Source organism: Mandrillus leucophaeus, unplaced genomic scaffold (assembly GCF_000951045.1).
Source record: "Mandrillus leucophaeus isolate KB7577 unplaced genomic scaffold, Mleu.le_1.0 Scaffold299, whole genome shotgun sequence".
NCBI classification, from domain to species: domain Eukaryota; kingdom Metazoa; phylum Chordata; class Mammalia; order Primates; family Cercopithecidae; genus Mandrillus; species Mandrillus leucophaeus.
The window spans coordinates 3,250,113-3,268,890 of record NW_012103131.1 but is presented as its reverse complement, the minus strand read 5'-3'; the positions used below and the strand labels follow the sequence as shown (position 1 = coordinate 3,268,890).

Genomic DNA, 18,778 nt, shown 5'->3' with positions numbered 1-18,778 from the left:
GGCACTACAGTAGTATCTGTTCTGGAACCACAATCCAAGGGTCAGTTCTATGTTTAAAGGGTTCAATATGGCCCACTACTCCTTTACTGTTGCCTCTCCATTCCCAAATTTTTCATGCCAATTTAAATCTTTGGGTTTTTCTTTGTTTTTTTTTTTTTGACACACAATCTCGCTCTGTCGCCCAGGCTGGAGTGTAGTGGCATGATCTTGGCTCACTGCAAGCTCCACCTCCTGGGTTCAAGTGATTCTCCCACCTCAACCTCCTCAGTAGCTGGGACTACAGGCCTGCACCACCACACACGGCCAATTTTTATATTTTTAGTAGAGATGGAGTTTCACAATGTTGGCCAGGTTGGTCTCGAACTCCTGACCTCAGGTGAGCTGCCCGCCTCAGGCTCCCAAATTGCTTGGATTTACAGGCATGAGCCACCGTGCCTGGCTGATTGAAATCTTTAACTGTCTAAATTGATTTGTCAATTTTTTTTCCAAATAAGGGGTCATGGGACACATCTCAATATTTCTAGTCACTGAACATAAATTCTAATACATTTCTCTAAGTTTTAAAAAGCACTTCAAAAAGTGTAGACATTTCTCCCCCTCCCTTCCCAAAGTCATTAACTATGGGGCAAATTAAAAAGAGAACAGTATGATTTAGATTCACAGGCCTGCCTTACTCTAAGACAATCCAGCACTAAGCCAGTGCATACATATCTGAGAAATGAGAAGTAAGACTTACTGGTCATCTGAAACTCAGCAAACGCTACTCTCTCCAGCTGTACTCTCAGCAGCTCGCAGGGAGCATCTTTGAGCAGCTGAAATAGCTTTGCGGCCTTGCTGTAATGAAGATCGGCCAGCACCCGGTGTTGTTTCCTGAGGTGTTCGTCACCAACCTAGAACCAAACCAAAACAAACAAATCCTTCACGGTAACTACTTCAGGCTTCACTAAGTGCTGCTTAGTTATTTTTCCCCCACTGTGGGTCTTACTAGGTCTTATTAGTTTTAGCTTTTATATTGAGGTCTTAATCCATTTCCTTTCTTTTTGTTTTTGAGACAGGGTCTCGCTCTGTCGCCCACGCTGGAGGTCCAGTGGTGCAATCTTGGCTCGCTGCAACCTCTCCGCCTCCTGAACTCAAGCAGCTCTCCTGCCTCAGCCTACCGAGTTGCTGGGATTGCAGGCACCCGCCACTACTGCTTGGCTAATTTTTGTATTTTTTCGTAGAGATGGGGTTTTGCCATGTTGGCCAGGCTGGTCTCGAATTCCTGACCTGAAATGATCCGCCCACCTTGGCCTCCCAAAGTGCTGGGATTACAGGTATGAACTGGAGAAGCTTTCTTTCCACTTTGCCTTAGGAAGTCCTTAACCAAAATTCAGGTTTCCCCAGATGACCTAATATCCTGAGGGCAAAAGCAAACTTAAGGGTGCCCAGACGATTCAGCAGAGGAATAGTCTTTCAGCAAATGGTGCTGGGACAACTAGATATCTATATGCAAAAGAGTGGGGAGGCCTGGGAGGCGGAGGTTGCAGTGAGCTCGGATCGTGCCACCGCACTCCAGTCTGGGCAACAGAGTGAGACCCTGTCTCCAAAAAAAAAAGAAAATCTTCTCCAGTTTAAGCTGTATCTCAAAAGATGATACTTTTCAGCATAAGGGCAACCCAGAAGTAAACTCATGTAAGGTAAGTAGTCTCACCTTGCAGGGGAGAAAGATCAACAAAACAAACAAAAAACACCACTGAGAAACTACAGGCCCAAGACGCGTAGCAGAAGCCAAGCAATCTCTCTGAAGGCAGGCGCCTTTATCCTAGGCCTCAGATAATTCTCAGAAACACAGGGATCTGGGCAGCAGGATTAATGTACAATACTGTTGGTATTCATTATTTCTAATAGCATCAAACTGGAATAATCCCAAAATTCAGTAATCATAGACTAGATAAACAAGCTACGATATAGTCATTTAATGACTACTGAGCTGAGAAAATGAACAGCTACCTGTGCCAACACAGATGTATCTCAAAAACATGATGTTAAGTGAAAGGCAGTAAGCCACAGAACACCAACAGCAGATTCGTTTTCCCATGCTCACCACAGAGCACAATGTAGACATACCGTTTAAGTGGCACAGCACAAAAAAGGCACAGACACAGCAGAAATTTTCGGACAGCAGTTCACCTGAGTGGACGTCAAGGAAGACACACCAGGGAGGGGCACACGGGGCACTCTGGAGGATTCTTCCATTCCTCAACCTCCAGACAAGGGACACAGGGGTTTCCTTTTATTCTGTAAACTGTACGTATGTTCCACATGTATTTTTTTTTTTTTTTTTTGGAGTCTCACTTTTTTTGCCCGGACTGGAGTGCAATGGTGCAATCTCGGCTCACCACAACCTCTGCCTCCCGGGTTCAAGCGATTCTCCTGCCTCAGCCTCCTGAGTAGCGGGCATTACAGGCATGCGCCACCACACCTGGCTAATTTTGTATTTTTAGTAGAGATGGGGTTTCTCCACGTTGGTCAGGCTGGTCTCGAACTCTCGACCTCAGGTGATCCACCTGCCTCAGCCTCCCAAAGTGCTGGGATGACAGGTGTGAGCCACTGTGCCCTGCCTGTATTTTCATATATATGCTCTATTTTACAATAAAAGATGGGAGACTAGTACTGTAAAATTGGCACTGAACCATTACTATAAAGCCTACCTACATTTTAAAAAGCCGAAGTAACACACCCAGGCAAATAGGTAAGTTCACAAACTAAGACCCAATCAAGTAGAGTAGAAAAAAAAACACATGGTATAGATTTTTGGTAAGAGGGAAAACCAGCTGCACTACAAGTTTTTCTAAAGTAGCTAATTAATACAGATTGCATTTAAAATATATATGACCATGTTAAAAAAACAAAAACAAAGGACCCAGAACACTTTTCAACTGATGTGGCACTGTACTTAACTTGGACTGACAATACCTGATTCCTCAGACAGCTGTGGTACATGGAGGCCAGCCTGTGATGGATGGTTGCAGCTCGATACTGACAAAGGGGCTGCCGAGCAGACATGGAATCCACATCGCAGTATTTCAGGGACTTCATCATGGCCTCACTGACTTCTTTTTCAATCTGTTTGTTTAGTTTTTTGAGGGGGGAGAAAAAAACAAGCTCGTAATCTGACTGTAGAGTTTTTAAAACGTTTAAATACTGCTTATTCTGGAAAAGACAACAGACGCTAAATATTTGTTAAACAAGGGAATGAGACTGAGAACTTATTTTATAATCCAGCAAATATTATCACCTGCTCCTGAGCTTTTCTAGACAATGGAGCATAATCTTGCTGTAGAGTTGCCATAGTAAAGTAAGTAGTGGACAATTCCCAGTTCACTGAATCCCAAACAGCTGGGTGTATGTCTCGTGTTCCCAATGACCTCAGCGCTTTCAAATAGTAATCAATAGCCTGCAAAGGAGAAAACAGTGTACATTTCTGACTCAGCTTAAACATATACCAATACTGTATTAAAATAAAACATACTTCATAACTACCCAGATGTTAATTTGGGGATAATTTATCAAGGGGCAATATTATGAGGAAATGAAAAAATAAGTCAGTGAAAATATTTCAATGAAGAAAGATATTCTGAGTAGACTGAAGACCACTCTGTTCCCATCTCAAGGCTATAAGAAGCCGATCTGTGGTGCTGCTTTCTGACTCAGGCTGAGCATGAGGATGTACTTGTTTAAGCCGATCTGTGGTGCTGCTTTCTGACTCAGGCTGAGCATGAGGATGTACTTGTTTAAGCCGATCTGTGGTGCTGCTTTCTGACTCAGGCTGAGCATGAGGATGTACTTGTTTAAGCCGATCTGTGGTGCTGCTTTCTGACTCAGGCTGAGCATGAGGATGTACTTGTTTCCTTTTTTTTTGTTTCCTTTCTAAATGAAAATTACAGTTTCTATAACTAGTAAATTAGATTAAAAACTTGCCAAATTTTACTGTAAAAAGAAGTATCTCCTCCTACCTTGTTACCCCAATCCTCAAATACATGGCCATTATATTGAAACCAAAAACAAAACCACACTTAATATCCCAGCAATAATTTCTACATTGCTGGTGTTTATTTATTCACTCTTTTCTGTGTATATATAAATTTAAAAAAGAAAATCAAAAAAGGTCACTCATTTAAAAATTTATTATGCCACCAACATTCTTCACTAATGTCATTTAAATGGCTTCAATCACTCCATTATGAGTGCTCATATCCTTGTACCCTCTGCAACAGTGGGTGTGATCATTTGTCATAAAATTTGGCAATCTAATAAATAAAACTCAACGTTGAGGCCAGGAGTTTGAGACCAGCCTGGTCAACATGGCGAAACCTCATCTCCACTAAAAATATTATAATGCCAAAATGAGACAGACATGTTGGCACACGCCTGTAGTCTCAGTTACTCAGGAGGCTGACGCATGAGGATCACTTGAATCTAGGAGGCAGAGATTGCAGTGAGCTGAGACTGCGCCACTAAACCCCAACCTGGGCAACAGAGTGAGACTCTGCCTCAAAAATAAATACATAAAAATAAATTTTGAAAATTTTCTTTTATATATATTAGCCATTTACTTTGTAAAAAAATGTGTACATTTTCTGTTCAAGGTTATTTGCTCTTTTTTCTCTTTAGGTGTTTTCAATGATTCTTGTTTTTATAGCAAGAGTGTATTAACCTCTCATCTAAGTATTTTCCCTAGATTATGATTTGCTTTCAATTTCACTTTCTGTTGTGCATTTTTAGATGTTTTTTACACATTTGTGCATTTTTAGAACTTTATTTTCACACATTTGAGTTTATTCAACTTTTACCCAGGATTTCTGCTTACTGTGCCATGCTGGGAAAGTCCTTCCATAACCTATCATATAAGCCTCTACCTATATTTTCTTCTAGTACTTTTACAGTTTCACTTTCTCCATGTCAATCTTTAATCCATTTGATATTCATGCTCGTTGTACAAACAATTTGCAGAATCATCTTTTCCCTCCCAATTCCACATGTCATCTTCAATACTCAATTCTTACTAGTCTTAGGCCAGGTTCCAAGTGTTTTCATGATCTGTCTAGTCTTGTGCCATTAGCAGAGTATAATTATTTTTAGTTTTGTAATACTTTAGTGAAACAATGGAAAAATGTAAATAAATGACAGGTATGAATGGGTGAGGCCCAATATGTAAGCGAATGTGTTACCTTATTATAATATAAGCCTTCTTCTGGTGAAAATTCACGTTTAAATTCATCACCTGCACCACAGTGCGCCTGTGCACAAATTCGCATGAGTCTTCCCGTGTTACATAATAAAAGGGCGGCATTTGTGGCATCCTCAATTGACTCAAAGTTGTGAATTCCCTTTTCAAAACAAGAAAAGCTTTTTTTCCACAACTGTTGCTCGGCAGCAGACACAGATTTGCTCACTTTACAGAGAAAGAAAGAAAACAACTGTGTAAGCAGACATCGGTGTAAACCCTAGCACTGTCTTAAGAGGAGGATGGCAGTGACAGGAGTGTGGTGGCGAGCCAGTCATGTGCAGTCAACCACGGCTCATTGCTCTCACCATGCCTGTTACATGAAGGTAAACGTGTCCCTCAGAGTTCATATGCTGAAGCCCTAACCCCTAGTTCCTTAGAATGTGACTACATTTAGGACAGGTCCTTTAGAGATGTAATTAAGGTTAAATGAGACTGTAAGAGTGGGATCCTAATCCAGTATGACTGGTGTCCTTTCAAAAAGAGGGAGGGACTCCAGGGGTATGCACAGAGAGAAAGCCCTGTGTGGACACAGTGACAAGGCAGTTATCTGCAAGCCAAGGGAGAAGCATGAGAGGAATCCAACCCTGCTGCCACCTTGATCTTGAACTTCCAGTCTCCGGATCTATGAGACAATAAATTTCTCATTTACGTCATCTAGTCTATGATATTTCATTACAGCAGCCCCAGTTGACTAATATAGCTTGATGAAGTCTCTCACCATCCTGCTCCGCCTCACCCAGGATGGGAACCATCCCTTTGTCCAGCACATTCATGCTGTATGCCTGGCCCGCCCATTAGTCACTTAGTAACTGTCTGGGGTATCAGATCGACTGTTATGATATCGCTGTGCTTTTGTACAAGTAACCCTTATTTTACTTAATAATGTCCCAAAGCACCAGAGTAATGATGCTGCCATACTGTTGTAAATGCTGTTAATCTTTTACTTTGCCTAATTTGTAAATTAAACTTCATCACAGCATGTATGTACAGGAAAAAGCACAGAAGAACTTTCCAGTTTCAGGCATCCACTGGGGATCTTGGAATGCATCCTCCAAGGATAAGTGGGGTCTACTGTACAAGACTTAAGTATAACCCTCTTCACTATTAATCAAATGATATTCAAATAAGCAAAGAAAAACATCTGAGCAAAGTGTCCCTTTGTGAAGATCCAAAAGCGTGGTTCCCATGGAGTCTGAAGAGATTACAACCTGTGTTGTATCCAATTTCCCTAGCTTCCTGACGACCACTTCCCAGGTTCCCTCACTGACTGTCCCTCCAGATGCACTTTAAATGCACAGGTTCTCCCACTAGCAAGGAACTCTTTGAGGGCAACATCTGTATCCCTAAGTGCCAAGCATTATTCACAGATCAACAGGCACACAGGCTGGGTGCAGTGGCTCATGCCTGTAATCCCAGAACTTTGGGAAGTCAAAGCATGAGGACTGCCTGAGGCCAGGAGTCCGAGATCAGCTTGGGCAACATAGCAAGACTTCATCTCTAAAAAAATTTTTTTTTTTTTTTTTTTAAACTTTTTTTTTTTGAGACGGAGTCTTGCTCCGTCGCCCAGGCTGGAGTGCAGTGGCCGGATCTCAGCTCACTGCAAGCTCCGCCTCCCGGGTTCACGCCATTCTCCTGCCTCAGCCTCCCGAGTAGCTGGGACTACAGGCGTCTGCCACATCGCCCGGCTAGTTTTTTGTATTTTTAGTAGAGACGGGGTTTCACCGTGTTAGCCAGGATGGTCTCGATCTCCTGACCTCGTGATCCACCCGTCTCGGCCTCCCAAAGTGCTGGGGTTACAGGCTTGAGCCACCGCGCCCGGCCTCTAAAAAAATTTTTAAAAATTGCTTGGGAGGCTGAGGTGAGAGGATTGCTTGAGCCGAGGAGTTCGAGGCTGCAGCAAGCTATGATCATGCCATTGCAGTCTAGCCTGGGCGACAGAGTAAGACCCTGTCTCTTAAAAAACAAAAACAAACAAACAAAAAAACCCAAAAACCAAAACCAAAGGCCCACAGATGTTCAGCTTACCTGCTAACTTCAGTTCTACCTCAGCCCCTTTCTGTTCTCTCCCTGTGTCCAGCCTTTATATTCTCATCTATTCTCACAGCTTCAACTATTACCTTTATGTGAATGGCTCTCAGTCTGTCTCGATAGCCCTACAGCTCTTACTTAGCACACTTCAAACTGACTACTAAATTATACCTTTCACATACACGTTCCATAGTGAACTCAAATTCAACATGGGCCCAAATGATTCACCATCTCACATCTTACTCCCACATCTTACTTACACCATCCCACATCTTACTACACCATCCCGCATCTTACTTACCCACTATCCCACATCTTCCTCACACAGGCCTCTTGCTCTCTCTAAACGTACACTTGCACCCTCTGAGATCCCTGGCTTCTTCCTAACACCGCCTCCTCAGTCTGGAGCACCCTCCTTTCCTCACATTTGCCAGCTGACACTACACACCCCGCACCACCCTGCTCAATGACACTTTCCCAAAATCTCTCTAACTTATGACCTTATGTCTTCTTTCCCCAGTCTCCCATTATACTTCATCTGTACTCATCCCAAGTGTTCTTTGTGTTCCTATCCAGCTTCCCAACATGAAGAGAGGACCATATTTTAGCCAGTTCCATATCCAACATACAGCCTGGCACATGATTGGATGTCCCATTTGCTTCTAAATTGATCAGATGGACTGAGTACAAAAGTGAGAATGAAGAACATTGAAATAATTAATTCCAAGGGAAAAAATCATGTTTTCCTAATTCTATTTCTTAAGAATAATAAGAGGTTCTCTAACAAAGCACCTCTTTATGACATAAAATCAAGTGCCACAGTTCTTTGCTTAACTCATACAAAATTAGCATAATTTTCTAAGAGAACAGGCAATAAAGAGAGGAATCTAAAGAAATACTCACCTACTCTCTCACTCTGTAATGCAGCAGCCTGATTCATGTAAAACACTCCAATTTCATTTCTAATGTTACCCATTCTCTTCAATACTTGTACATAGTGTTCTGGATTTTGGCTTTTCAAGTCACTAAATTGCAAGATTTCATTAGCAGCCTCATAACATTTACAACTAACAGAAAGTTGACTTTCTAAGTCTGTAGACAAATCAGTTGCCCATGCAAATCCTGAAAAGAAAAAAGGGCTACATCAATGCGAGTCATGTGATTCCTTCTTCCTCAGTATCTACATGAACCTGAGATTCTAAATTCTAAGTAATAAAAAATGCAATACGGTATAAGTATACTAAGATTCAATCAATACAACAATATTTAAGTTTCATAATAAAGATCTATTTATTTATAAAATTGTATTTCTTGGGATATTAATGTTGGATAAAAATATTTTCCTGACTATGAATATCACACAATTCCTGTGATCCAGGTTTTCCCAGGTACGCTTGTTTATTAGGGCAGACCTAAAGTTGTCCACTAATACAAAGTTGTTATTTTTAATTAACGGAAATAGTTCTTGAAATAATGTGTCAATATTAACTTTAAGTCACTGAAGAAGCTGCTACAGAAGCCCTCAGAAGATTAAAAATGCCATCAAAGTGGGAACTGGAGTAAAAAGAAGTATTTAGCTGAAATTGCTATGATGGGAGTAGTAAAAATACACTGAGGACTTTCCTACTATATCTATAAAAAAATGATTATTTGAGAAAGACGGAGAGAGGGGAAGAAAGGGCAAAAACACTAGAAAATAAGACATTTTTCCCTCTCCCCCAGTACACTCCTCCAGCTGTGAGTTGTCTGAAACTCTGGAAGACAAACATCAAGTAATATTTAGTATAACAATTTAAGAGCATAATAAAACAACCCCATGAGACATTCCAGAAGCACCTTCAGAAGACTCATCTTTTACTTCGTTCACTGTCTTAATGGCAGCGTGCTCACACAACTGTGCTGAGGTAAGAGGGAGGGATAGCGCTGCTGCGGATCAGATTACTCTATTTCCCAGTTTTAAAGCCTGATAATTCCAAACACAGTGACATATTCAGTAAGACGCTGGCTATGAACTAATGTTAAAAATAAAAACAATGATCACTTTATTTCAGCCCCGAGGAATCATCCAGAAGGTAATGAACCACCTTCATCAACTGTTATACCTTTCAAAAGGAAACCCATGGCTTTGTTAGCTGCCTACAAGTGTTACCTAGAAGAACCTCATGAAAAGAAGAGTGTAAAAAGCTGACACAAGGCCGGGTGCATTGGCTCATGCCTGTAATCCCAGCACTTTGGGAGGCCAAGGCAGGAGGATCGCTTGAGTTGAGGAGTTTGAGACCAGTCTGGGGCAACATGGTGAAACCCTGTCTCTAATAAAAATACAAAAATTAGCCAGGTGTGGTGGCGCATGTACTAGTCCCAGCTACTTGGGAGACTGAGATGGGAGGATCACCTGAACCCAGTGGGTAGAGGCTGCAGTGAGCCAAGATCGCCCCACTGCACTCCAGCCTCCTGGACAGCAGAGCAAGACTGTGTCTCAAAAAAAAAAAAAAAAAAAGGTTGACACACAACTGTCTTTGTATCTTACTTTATAGTTAGTTCTAGTTATATAAACAGTAATTATAAAATACTTAAAAACCATTTTATACAAATACAGAAGATTATGTTTAATTTTAAAATTAAGAAACGAATAAAACAGTAGGCCAGGCACAGTGGCTCAAACCTATAATCCCAGCACCTTGGGAGGCCAAGGTGGGCCATCACCTGAGGCCAGGAGTACGAGACCAGCCTGACCAAGATGAAGAAACCTTGTCTCTACTAAAAATACAAAATTAGCCAGGCATGGTGGCGCATGCCTGTAATTCCAGCTAGCTGGTAGGCTGAGGCAGGAGAATCGCTTGAACCCGGGAGGCAGAAGTTGCAGTGAGCCAAGATTGCACCACTGCACTCCAGCTTAGGCAACAAGAGTGAAACTCCGTCTCAATAAATAAATAAATAAATGCAAAGCAAATATCAAAACTCTAATATTTCTGTCCCTTTTCTGAATACTCAAGCATGAGCTAGACTGCATAGTCCCACCATGAACCACGTGGTCCAAGTCTGTGGCACACCTTGGCAACTGGACTCTCTGTGAAGGCTATGCAGGATCTCCTGGTCTTCTTTTGTTTGGTAATGAAACTCTTCAAGGTGTGCTGCTCTATTATTTGCATTCTGGGCCAGCATTAGTTGGATATCACCACAAAGTGTCAAATATTGAGAGAGAAACAACAGCACTTCGGAAAGCATATTGGTGCAGAGGCAGCAATAAGTATCTGTTTAGAAAGGGCGGGAAGAAGAAAAAACACAAATGCAGAAACAATTAATGACCACAGGAAACATGAAGAAACTGTGTTCTCAGCAGAACACTTTGTACCACTGTAGCTATTGTTTATTTTATGTCCAATAATACATATTACGGCTTCATGTATTTCAAAGCAGAGACGTTCAACCATTGAGCAGAAACTAAAATAGAAGGTAACACAGACAGGATTGGAAAGAGTCATTTTAAAATAAAGATACACAACAGAAACAGGAGTAAACTTCCACTGTGATTCAGATGCCTTCTCTGTTCTCCCTTCCCAGGGCCGATTAAACATATTCATGTACAGTGGCTTACCATGGCTTTGCAAAGCTAATTTAATGTATCGTAATGCTCTTCCATATTTCTGAAGACTCATGGCAGCATCAGACAAAACATAATAGGCCTTCGACGACTTGAGAATCAGCTGAAGTTTCATTTTATGTTGCCAAGAGCCAGGGATCATTCCAGATTGACTGGAATAATTGCCCTTCTGAAGGGAGCCCACTGTGACATGGAGAGAAAAAAAAAGACAGCACATTTGACTGTAAGTCTCACGCACAAAAAATATTTTCTGTTTCTTGATAGAAACACTCTAGACTTAGGTGCTATTGTGACAAGACTGGTAAATATTATGCTTTACTGCTTAAATACACTGGAGTAAAACTGTGTTAAAAGACTCTCACTTGGGAGTTCCGAGGCCTTCTGCTTCCCTGACATCGGCAACTCTGTCATTCTCTTCCAGTGTCACTGACATAGCTAACCTCATGAGTGACACCTGTCTCCTTTCTCCAGTCTATGTGTCAACCTGTCACAGTTTACCTTCCTAAAGCACAGCTTAGATCATTGTGAAAGCCTGTCCTCAAACATGAAAATGGTTTCTTCCCACTTAGCTTAGCCTAAACTAGTTACATGTTTCTCAGTCTCACTTCCTACTTGTCCATCCTACTACCCGTCAGCCAATGTTAAGTTACTACTTGTCACCTATAAAGATGCCTGTTTTTCTTATCTCCCATCTTAGTTTACTGTTTCCTCTATCAGGAATACTCTATTTAAAGTCCAACCCATCACTACCTTCTTTATACTCAACAAATGATCATTTTTGTTGCAAGTACTGTGCCAGGCACTGGAAACTGTGACATGAAGTTATATGGCCTCTATGCTTGATAACATAAACCACAACAAACTATGTAAAGTGTAATTAACAGAGAAAGAACAAAATACTGTGGAACATTTGGCTCCACAAATAACAAAAACACACCCCGACTTCTCCCAGCTTGAAGGTTTCTCATTTTTTTAATCAGCTAGAACCCAAGTCTTTCAAGGTGATGAAAGATACTTAGTCTTCATTATGGTTTGATGTGTGTATGAATTTCTTTCCTCTGCTGATATAAGCATCATCTGTGAATAAGAGGCATTGTGAGAAACTAAAGTTAAGTCAGATGAAGTTCTTGTTCACAACTGTTTGTGTGTGCATGTGTGTGTAAAACCATTTAACGCAGGAACTCTGACATAAGGCAGGCTCACAGGACAAAGTGGTCAGAGAATCAAGTAATTCTGATGGAGAACAGAGGGAAGCATGGAGATTCTGAGCTTGAGCAGGATTTTCAACAGGGGAGACAGAGGAGGAGGAAGAGACAGAAAAGGCATTCCAGAAAAAAAGAATGGCAAAAGTCCTGGTGTGATCTCCTTACTGCCTGTAGGCTGAAGCATGGCATACAAGCAGGACTACATAAATGCTGGGGAAATAAATCTATTCCTCTCCTACCTCCACCATGTTTGTTCAGGAAAAGAAGGGTCCAGAAAGCACTTCTTCCACTGTGATTCAAATGTATTTCAAACATACAGGCTTTCTACATTTCTTTCTTTCTTTCTTTTTTTTTTTTTAACAATTGAAACTGATTTAAAAGGGGGAAATAAATAAGGTTGGAAAAAGAAATACAACTTAGGTTAAAATAAAGAAGAAATTCACAGCTTCTGCTTCAAAGTCCATATGTTCTTCATGATGTTATATTCCTGAAGAACAAACTACATAATTTAAAAGTGACATTTGTAGCTTATTCAAGTGCTGTGCAGTAACAACAGCCTACGCTTCTATAGTGCTTATTATGTACACTGTTCTGAGCACTTTACATATATTAACCATTTAATCATTCTAACGACCCTTTAAAGAAGCCATTATTATCGTTTCTATTTTGAAAGAGATAAAAAGTGACTCAAAGAAGTGGAACAACTTGCCCTAGCAAAGCCAAGATATGAAGTTAGGCAGCTGGGCTCCTAAGTCTGTGGCACCTACACACTCCAGTGCTTTTCCTGAAGCAGCAATTTCTGAGAACTCCACTGGGCTGAGGCATTAGTTCCTCACTGTGGGTAACGGGAAGATGCAGGCTCCTTATGTTCTTATTAGAAATGTCCATGAAACATCAAAAATATCCTTTTTATATTTCAAATGAAACAATACTACCCCTACTTCCAGTTCACATATCCTTTTCTCAATGCCTTGCAATGAATGTCTTAATTGACATAAGTCTGCTGTTGATAAAGAACCAGTATATTATTCTATTGAAGGCCTTATTTGCACATCAATTCAACTTACTTTTGTCCAAAAACAAGGCCATCTGCTTCTCTAGCCCCTCGGGACCCCCTCTTGTGGATTCGTCTTCATATTTTAACGGGATTGGAGTGCTGGGGTCAGCTGCTGGGAGGTCGCTTTCTTTTTTGATGCTGCTATCGACAGATTTTAAACCCTTCAAAAAAAGGAAAAGCATTCACTATATACCTAACTTCAGGTCAACTGAAAACTAAATATAAGACAGTATCTGGACTACTGAATACGTTTAGTAATTTAATTCAGTAATTTAGAAATTTCCATCTCAGAAACAGACTTTTAAAAACTTTGTTTGATCGGAAATATTTCGGAAAAACGAATCTGATTATCAGTTTATGCTTAAGGAAAAAAAACTGCAGCAGAACACAATTTGGAGTAACATTTAGACACCAACAAACAAGTGTAATTTGCATATCAAGTACCAACTTTACTGAAAAAGTGAAGACGAAACCTAAACTTACCTCTAGAACATAGCTCAGCACAAGTCTACAGCGCTCTTCTGTGTCATGGCAAACTGGAAATGCACAACTGGGCTTGAGGAACAAACATGTAAAATTATGAATACACTACCAATGTATTAAGGTCAACATATTGTTTTTGTTGAAGATTAAATTACTGCAAGCATTATCAACAAAAATCTTGCTTAAAAAGATCTTACAACATATATGTTGCTTTAAGTACTTACAATTTTAAATATAATTCTATTATGACAAAAAAGCAAGAACTAGAGTAGTAATGTTTTAGACAAATATAGACCTCATTTACTAGGTCAGCTCCACTCATAATTAGCACCGATACTAGGCAAAACACAATTAACAATTAGCATCAATTTAGAAATAACAAGTTTCACCAATATTCTTGTTAATTTATTTGTTTAATTAAGGAGCAAAACCAGCTAGCAACCTCCAACTAAGAAGGATATTACGTGTAGGGGCTTCTGTGAAGCATTTCATTTCGCTGAATCCCGTGGGGTTGGAATGACTGTTCTCATTGCACAGAAGAGAAGCAAGCACAGACAGTTTAGCAATTTGTCTGAGGACACGGTGAGTGAGTGGGGAGCTGGGACTCTGGAGCTCATGCTGACTGTCCATACTGCAAAGTCATTCAATAAGGATAAGGAAAGGCCAACTAAAGACACGTTTATATGAATACTAAGACTGCATTTTTTGAGTGCTTCAGATACTGACAGAAAGTGCTATCTGTGAAAAATAGTGACACTCATTACATCTTTAATTATTACCTAATTGTTCCGTTAAGTCCACGGCCTAGTGTTACAATGCAGTATTCCATACACATGTAACTTTTGCAATCAGTGATTATAACCAGAACATTTTTTCACCCCACTGTGGAAGTTCAAGCTGAAAGTGAACTAAAATTTAGATGGACAGTTAATGACTTTTTCCTGCAGTCATTGAGTCAAATATTTACTGAGCACCCATAATGTGTTCTAGACATTGGAGATAGAGTGTCTGTACCTGCAGGGAACTTACATTCTAGTGAAGCAAGACAAACATAAAAATAAGAACTTCAGGAACAGACAGGCTCCTTGAAGGACAAAAAAGTAGAGCACGCTTTGGCCAGAGCGGTCAGGGAACATCTCCCTGAAGAGGCAACATTTCAGTCAACACTTAAGCCTTAAAAAAGGCAGCCATGAACAGACCTAGGGTAGGTACATTCCAAATAGAAGCAACAACAAATACAAAGGCCCTCCAATGAGCATGATCTTGATGCTTTTGAGAGAAAAAAAAGCCAACATGACCATGGTAAACCAATAGGGCAAGTGAAGGTCAGAAAGATGGGCAACGTTTTAGGGTGACAGAGATAGCCCCTCAAAAACTTGCTTAAAGTTTCCATCTGAAAGTTACACTCAGTGCTTAAATTAAGAGGTTATCTGTAAATACAACTGTATTTCAGTTCAGGGAACAGCCAGAACTCTTAAGGTTGGCCTGGATCTAATCATAGGGAGATGGTATGTTGAAAGGTATACACTGCCTGGAGATACACTGATGGTAGAAGGACAGTCAGGGAGGGCAACCCACACAGGGAGAAATCCGTCTGGTCCTCTCCAGGGCAGAGACATGTCCAATACGGCAGACATGACTACCAGAGTCACGAAAAAAGTACTGTCTTATATAGCACAGGGATAATGTACCAGATCTCACCACACACAGCTCCAAGAGCCACCTCCTTCTCTACCCTAATTCTATGTTCACCAAGCAACCTATATATGTCGTTTCCCAGCAACCCCAAAACCGGACAGAAGTGCCCTAGTAAGGAGACAAGACTATGACTACACACTGGTCACTGGAGAGGAAAATCCTTCACGTAAGAATAGACAGGCACCTGGTTTACACATCTGTCCCCTATAGGCTTGTACAATGTGGGTCAGTTATCGTGGAACAATACTATAAAGCCAAGTTTTAGAATTCAGAAAACTAATGATTATTAGATGCTGGACCATGAAAGATTTATTGAAGCAATGGTATCTTTTGAAGGGCTAACTATATTCGATTAACAATTATGTTTCCTTGATAACAATTTAATATAAATTCTAAAGGCTTACTCTGATTTGATGAATAGATTTGTATTTTTCTGGTACTGACAGTTCTCCAACAGACTTGATTATAGCTACTGCTTTGCTATCATCCGATGGATCAGAGCTGGTGCTATAGGATCCATTTTCATCACTGTCGGGCATCTCTTCCTCCTCTTCACTATAACTTTCATCAGAATTCTCGTTTAAAGGAGATTCTGAATTTTCTTCCTTTTTAGGTTCATCCAATTGAAAAAGTTCTGAAAGCATGTAATTGGCGGAAGCAATAATCTTATGAAAAAGAGAGAAATATGTGTAAATTACTGTCATAAAAAAATACGTGAATTTTAATACCATACTAACAAATTTTAGAAGGAGGTCGGCACACAGGCTGTTTCCACCATATAGACTGTAACACACACAGAAATGTTCCCAGTTCAAAGCTACCAATACTCTGAGTATGCTCCACAAAATCTTTATAGGTTGACGCATTTCCTATTTCCTGAAATTACTCCACCCTGAGCCTTCTCTCTTAAAAAGTGTCAACTGAATTTCACTGGAGACAAACAAAAGCTTTTGAGTATTGAGTGTCATATCTAAAATATTAACAAATATTAATACCACCCTATACCAAGTGAGAAACCAGAATTTTTCCTTACAAACTATAAATTAATTCAAGTTTCTCTATAATAGGCAACTAATATTTATTATACAATCTATGGTTCTAAAAAAAAAAAAATTACATTAACAAGGGAAAAGTCCATTCTGATATCTCTTAAAATTAGCAATTATATACGATCATTTATCCCATTCTATTATTTATCAGTTCTTAATCACAGACAATGGTCTTAACACCATTTTCTAATATCCACATAAACCACTCAAATTCCACTATACACTGCCACCTCAGTCAGCAATTAGATATTTTAGTCAGAAACAAAATGTTTTACTATTTTTCTTCAAAAAAATTTCTGGGTTTGGTCTCTAGCATAATGTTTATCTCTAAATCAAATGTGGCTACAATTAAAATTACTTTGGCTCTTCGAAGAAAAATTGCGTATCCTACATACCTTTACTGATTTGAACAGGATACAACCATTAGCCTTACAGTGAAAAATAAAGTTATGAAGCAAACAACCGAGCGTAAGGATGGTATAAAATTGTGGGGAGCATGACTGAGGGAATATTTTAAGAGATGTTTTTCCCCCCTCTCTTTAAAACAAATGTTACTAGCTTTTATTTAAGAGATGCTTTAATATCCTTAAGTGTGGAATGTGAACCCTATTTATAATAACAAAGTGATATCAAGGTCTAATAGCAACAAAACAAAGAACTAAGAGCGCTACTGTTAGAATTCCATGAGTTCTAAATTTATTGAGCAGTGCTGTCTAAGAGAAATGTAACATGAGTCACATACGAAATTTTAAATTTTCTAGTAGCTACATTTAAAAAGTAGAATCTGTGGAGGCCAGGCGCAGTGGCTCATGCCTGTAATCCCAGCACTTTGGGAGGCTAAGGTGGGCGGATCACGAGGTCAGGAGATCGAGACCATCCAGGCTAACACAGTGAAACACCGTCTCTACTAAAAATACAAAAAATTAGCCAGGCGTGGTGGCGGGCACCTGTAGTCCCAGCTACTCGGGAGGCTGAGGCAGGAGAACGGCATGAACCCAGGAAGCGGAGCTTGCAGTAAGCAGAGATTGCGCCACTGCACTTCCAGCCCGGGTGATAGAGCGAGACTCTGTCTCAAAAAAAAAAAAAAAAAAAAAAAGAAGCAGTAGAATCTGAGAAATTAACTTAAATATATTTAATCCAATATATATAACATTGCATTTCAACATGTAATATGTACAGATACCCAACCTTCAAAATTCAGGGTGTATTTTACACCGACAGCACATGTCAATTCAGACAAAGCACATTTTAAGTGATCAACAGCTACATGTCATGTGCTAATGGCTACCACACTGAATAGGGCAGTTACAGAATATGAATCGGGAAGCTTTACTGTCTAGGTAACAATTCCTGTTAGAATGCTAGAATTGTTTTAGAGAATACATAAATGTTAATCTTACTTGAGGATGCCTGCTTTTGTCCAATAATTTAAGACAATTAAGAAGCAACGTTCTAATAGTTCCATAGTGTTTCTTATTTTGATTCTTCTTCATCATCATGTTGCAAGCAACCCTAAAAAAAGAGTTTATATCAACTTTACTGCCCACCATTCATCACTGTCTGCAAGACTCAAGTCTAGGAGTGCTCTTGTTTCTTTCCAACAAAGAGCTGTAAGAAACAACAAAATATTAAACTTTACACTTTACCCACCACCCCCAAAATGTTGACACTATTGTGTCATAAGAAAGCTGAGTAGTATTTGGTACAATGTGTATTTTATATCTTTCCCGCTACTATGAAAACCTAAAAGCATTTAAAAACCTTGGTTTGGATACTGTGGCTGTATGCTTTAAAACTTTATATAAGGCTACTTCTTCATCTAAAATTCTTAAAGCACTCACTTGTACAAGAGAATGGCCACTGGCATTGTGAATGGATTTTGGTATTTGTCTTCAGTTTCTTCACAAAGAGTAGTGAGGTCATAGAGCTTCACTATATCACTGCCACTTGCTGGAAAGAAAAACAAGCCTCATTTTACAACAGTTACTCAAATCAATTATTGTTCACTCAAGAAGTATTAATAGCTTACCTTTAAAGAGCCAATAGGTATGTCCTTCTTTGGTACAATTAGATTTCAAAAATGATAAAATATTCTGTGCAATGTCTTTTATGACTTTAGTAGAAAAATTAGAATTTTCCAAATTGGGAATTTCTTCTGTCTTTATCATTTCATATTTCTGTAAAACACAGACAGATGGAAAGCAGTTTAAGAGAAAACCCGAGGAAACAACACCTTTCTTTTAAAAAAGCAACCAAATGCAGAAGTCCTGCAAATAGAGACCTGTGTAGCACGAAAGCGTTCAAACCCGTGGTTTTTCACCTGTCTTCCGCTGCAGCCTCCCAAAGGAATCTCATCCACCCCATCAGCAAGGGCAGCTCACTAGTGGG

The 18,778-nt window shown here is 39.9% G+C and overlaps 1 protein-coding gene across 2 annotated transcripts in view; it reads right to left on the bottom strand.

Moving 5' to 3' along the window:
- EDRF1 (erythroid differentiation regulatory factor 1) overlaps positions 1-18,778 on the bottom strand; it is a 46,191-nt gene that overhangs the window by 13,474 nt on the left and 13,939 nt on the right. For both annotated transcript variants that reach the window (XM_011986429.1, XM_011986430.1), the window contains 13 exons: positions 18,420-18,567; positions 18,232-18,340; positions 17,791-17,902; positions 15,746-16,006; positions 13,644-13,715; positions 13,171-13,321; positions 10,893-11,081; positions 10,348-10,548; positions 8,201-8,419; positions 5,211-5,434; positions 3,278-3,436; positions 2,956-3,105; positions 737-890 (listed from right to left, as the gene is read on the bottom strand). In XM_011986429.1, coding sequence (XP_011841819.1) covers positions 737-890; positions 2,956-3,105; positions 3,278-3,436; positions 5,211-5,434; positions 8,201-8,419; positions 10,348-10,548; positions 10,893-11,081; positions 13,171-13,321; positions 13,644-13,715; positions 15,746-16,006; positions 17,791-17,902; positions 18,232-18,340; positions 18,420-18,567 — 2,149 coding nt within the window. The remainder of the gene's footprint in view (positions 1-736; positions 891-2,955; positions 3,106-3,277; positions 3,437-5,210; positions 5,435-8,200; positions 8,420-10,347; positions 10,549-10,892; positions 11,082-13,170; positions 13,322-13,643; positions 13,716-15,745; positions 16,007-17,790; positions 17,903-18,231; positions 18,341-18,419; positions 18,568-18,778) is intronic.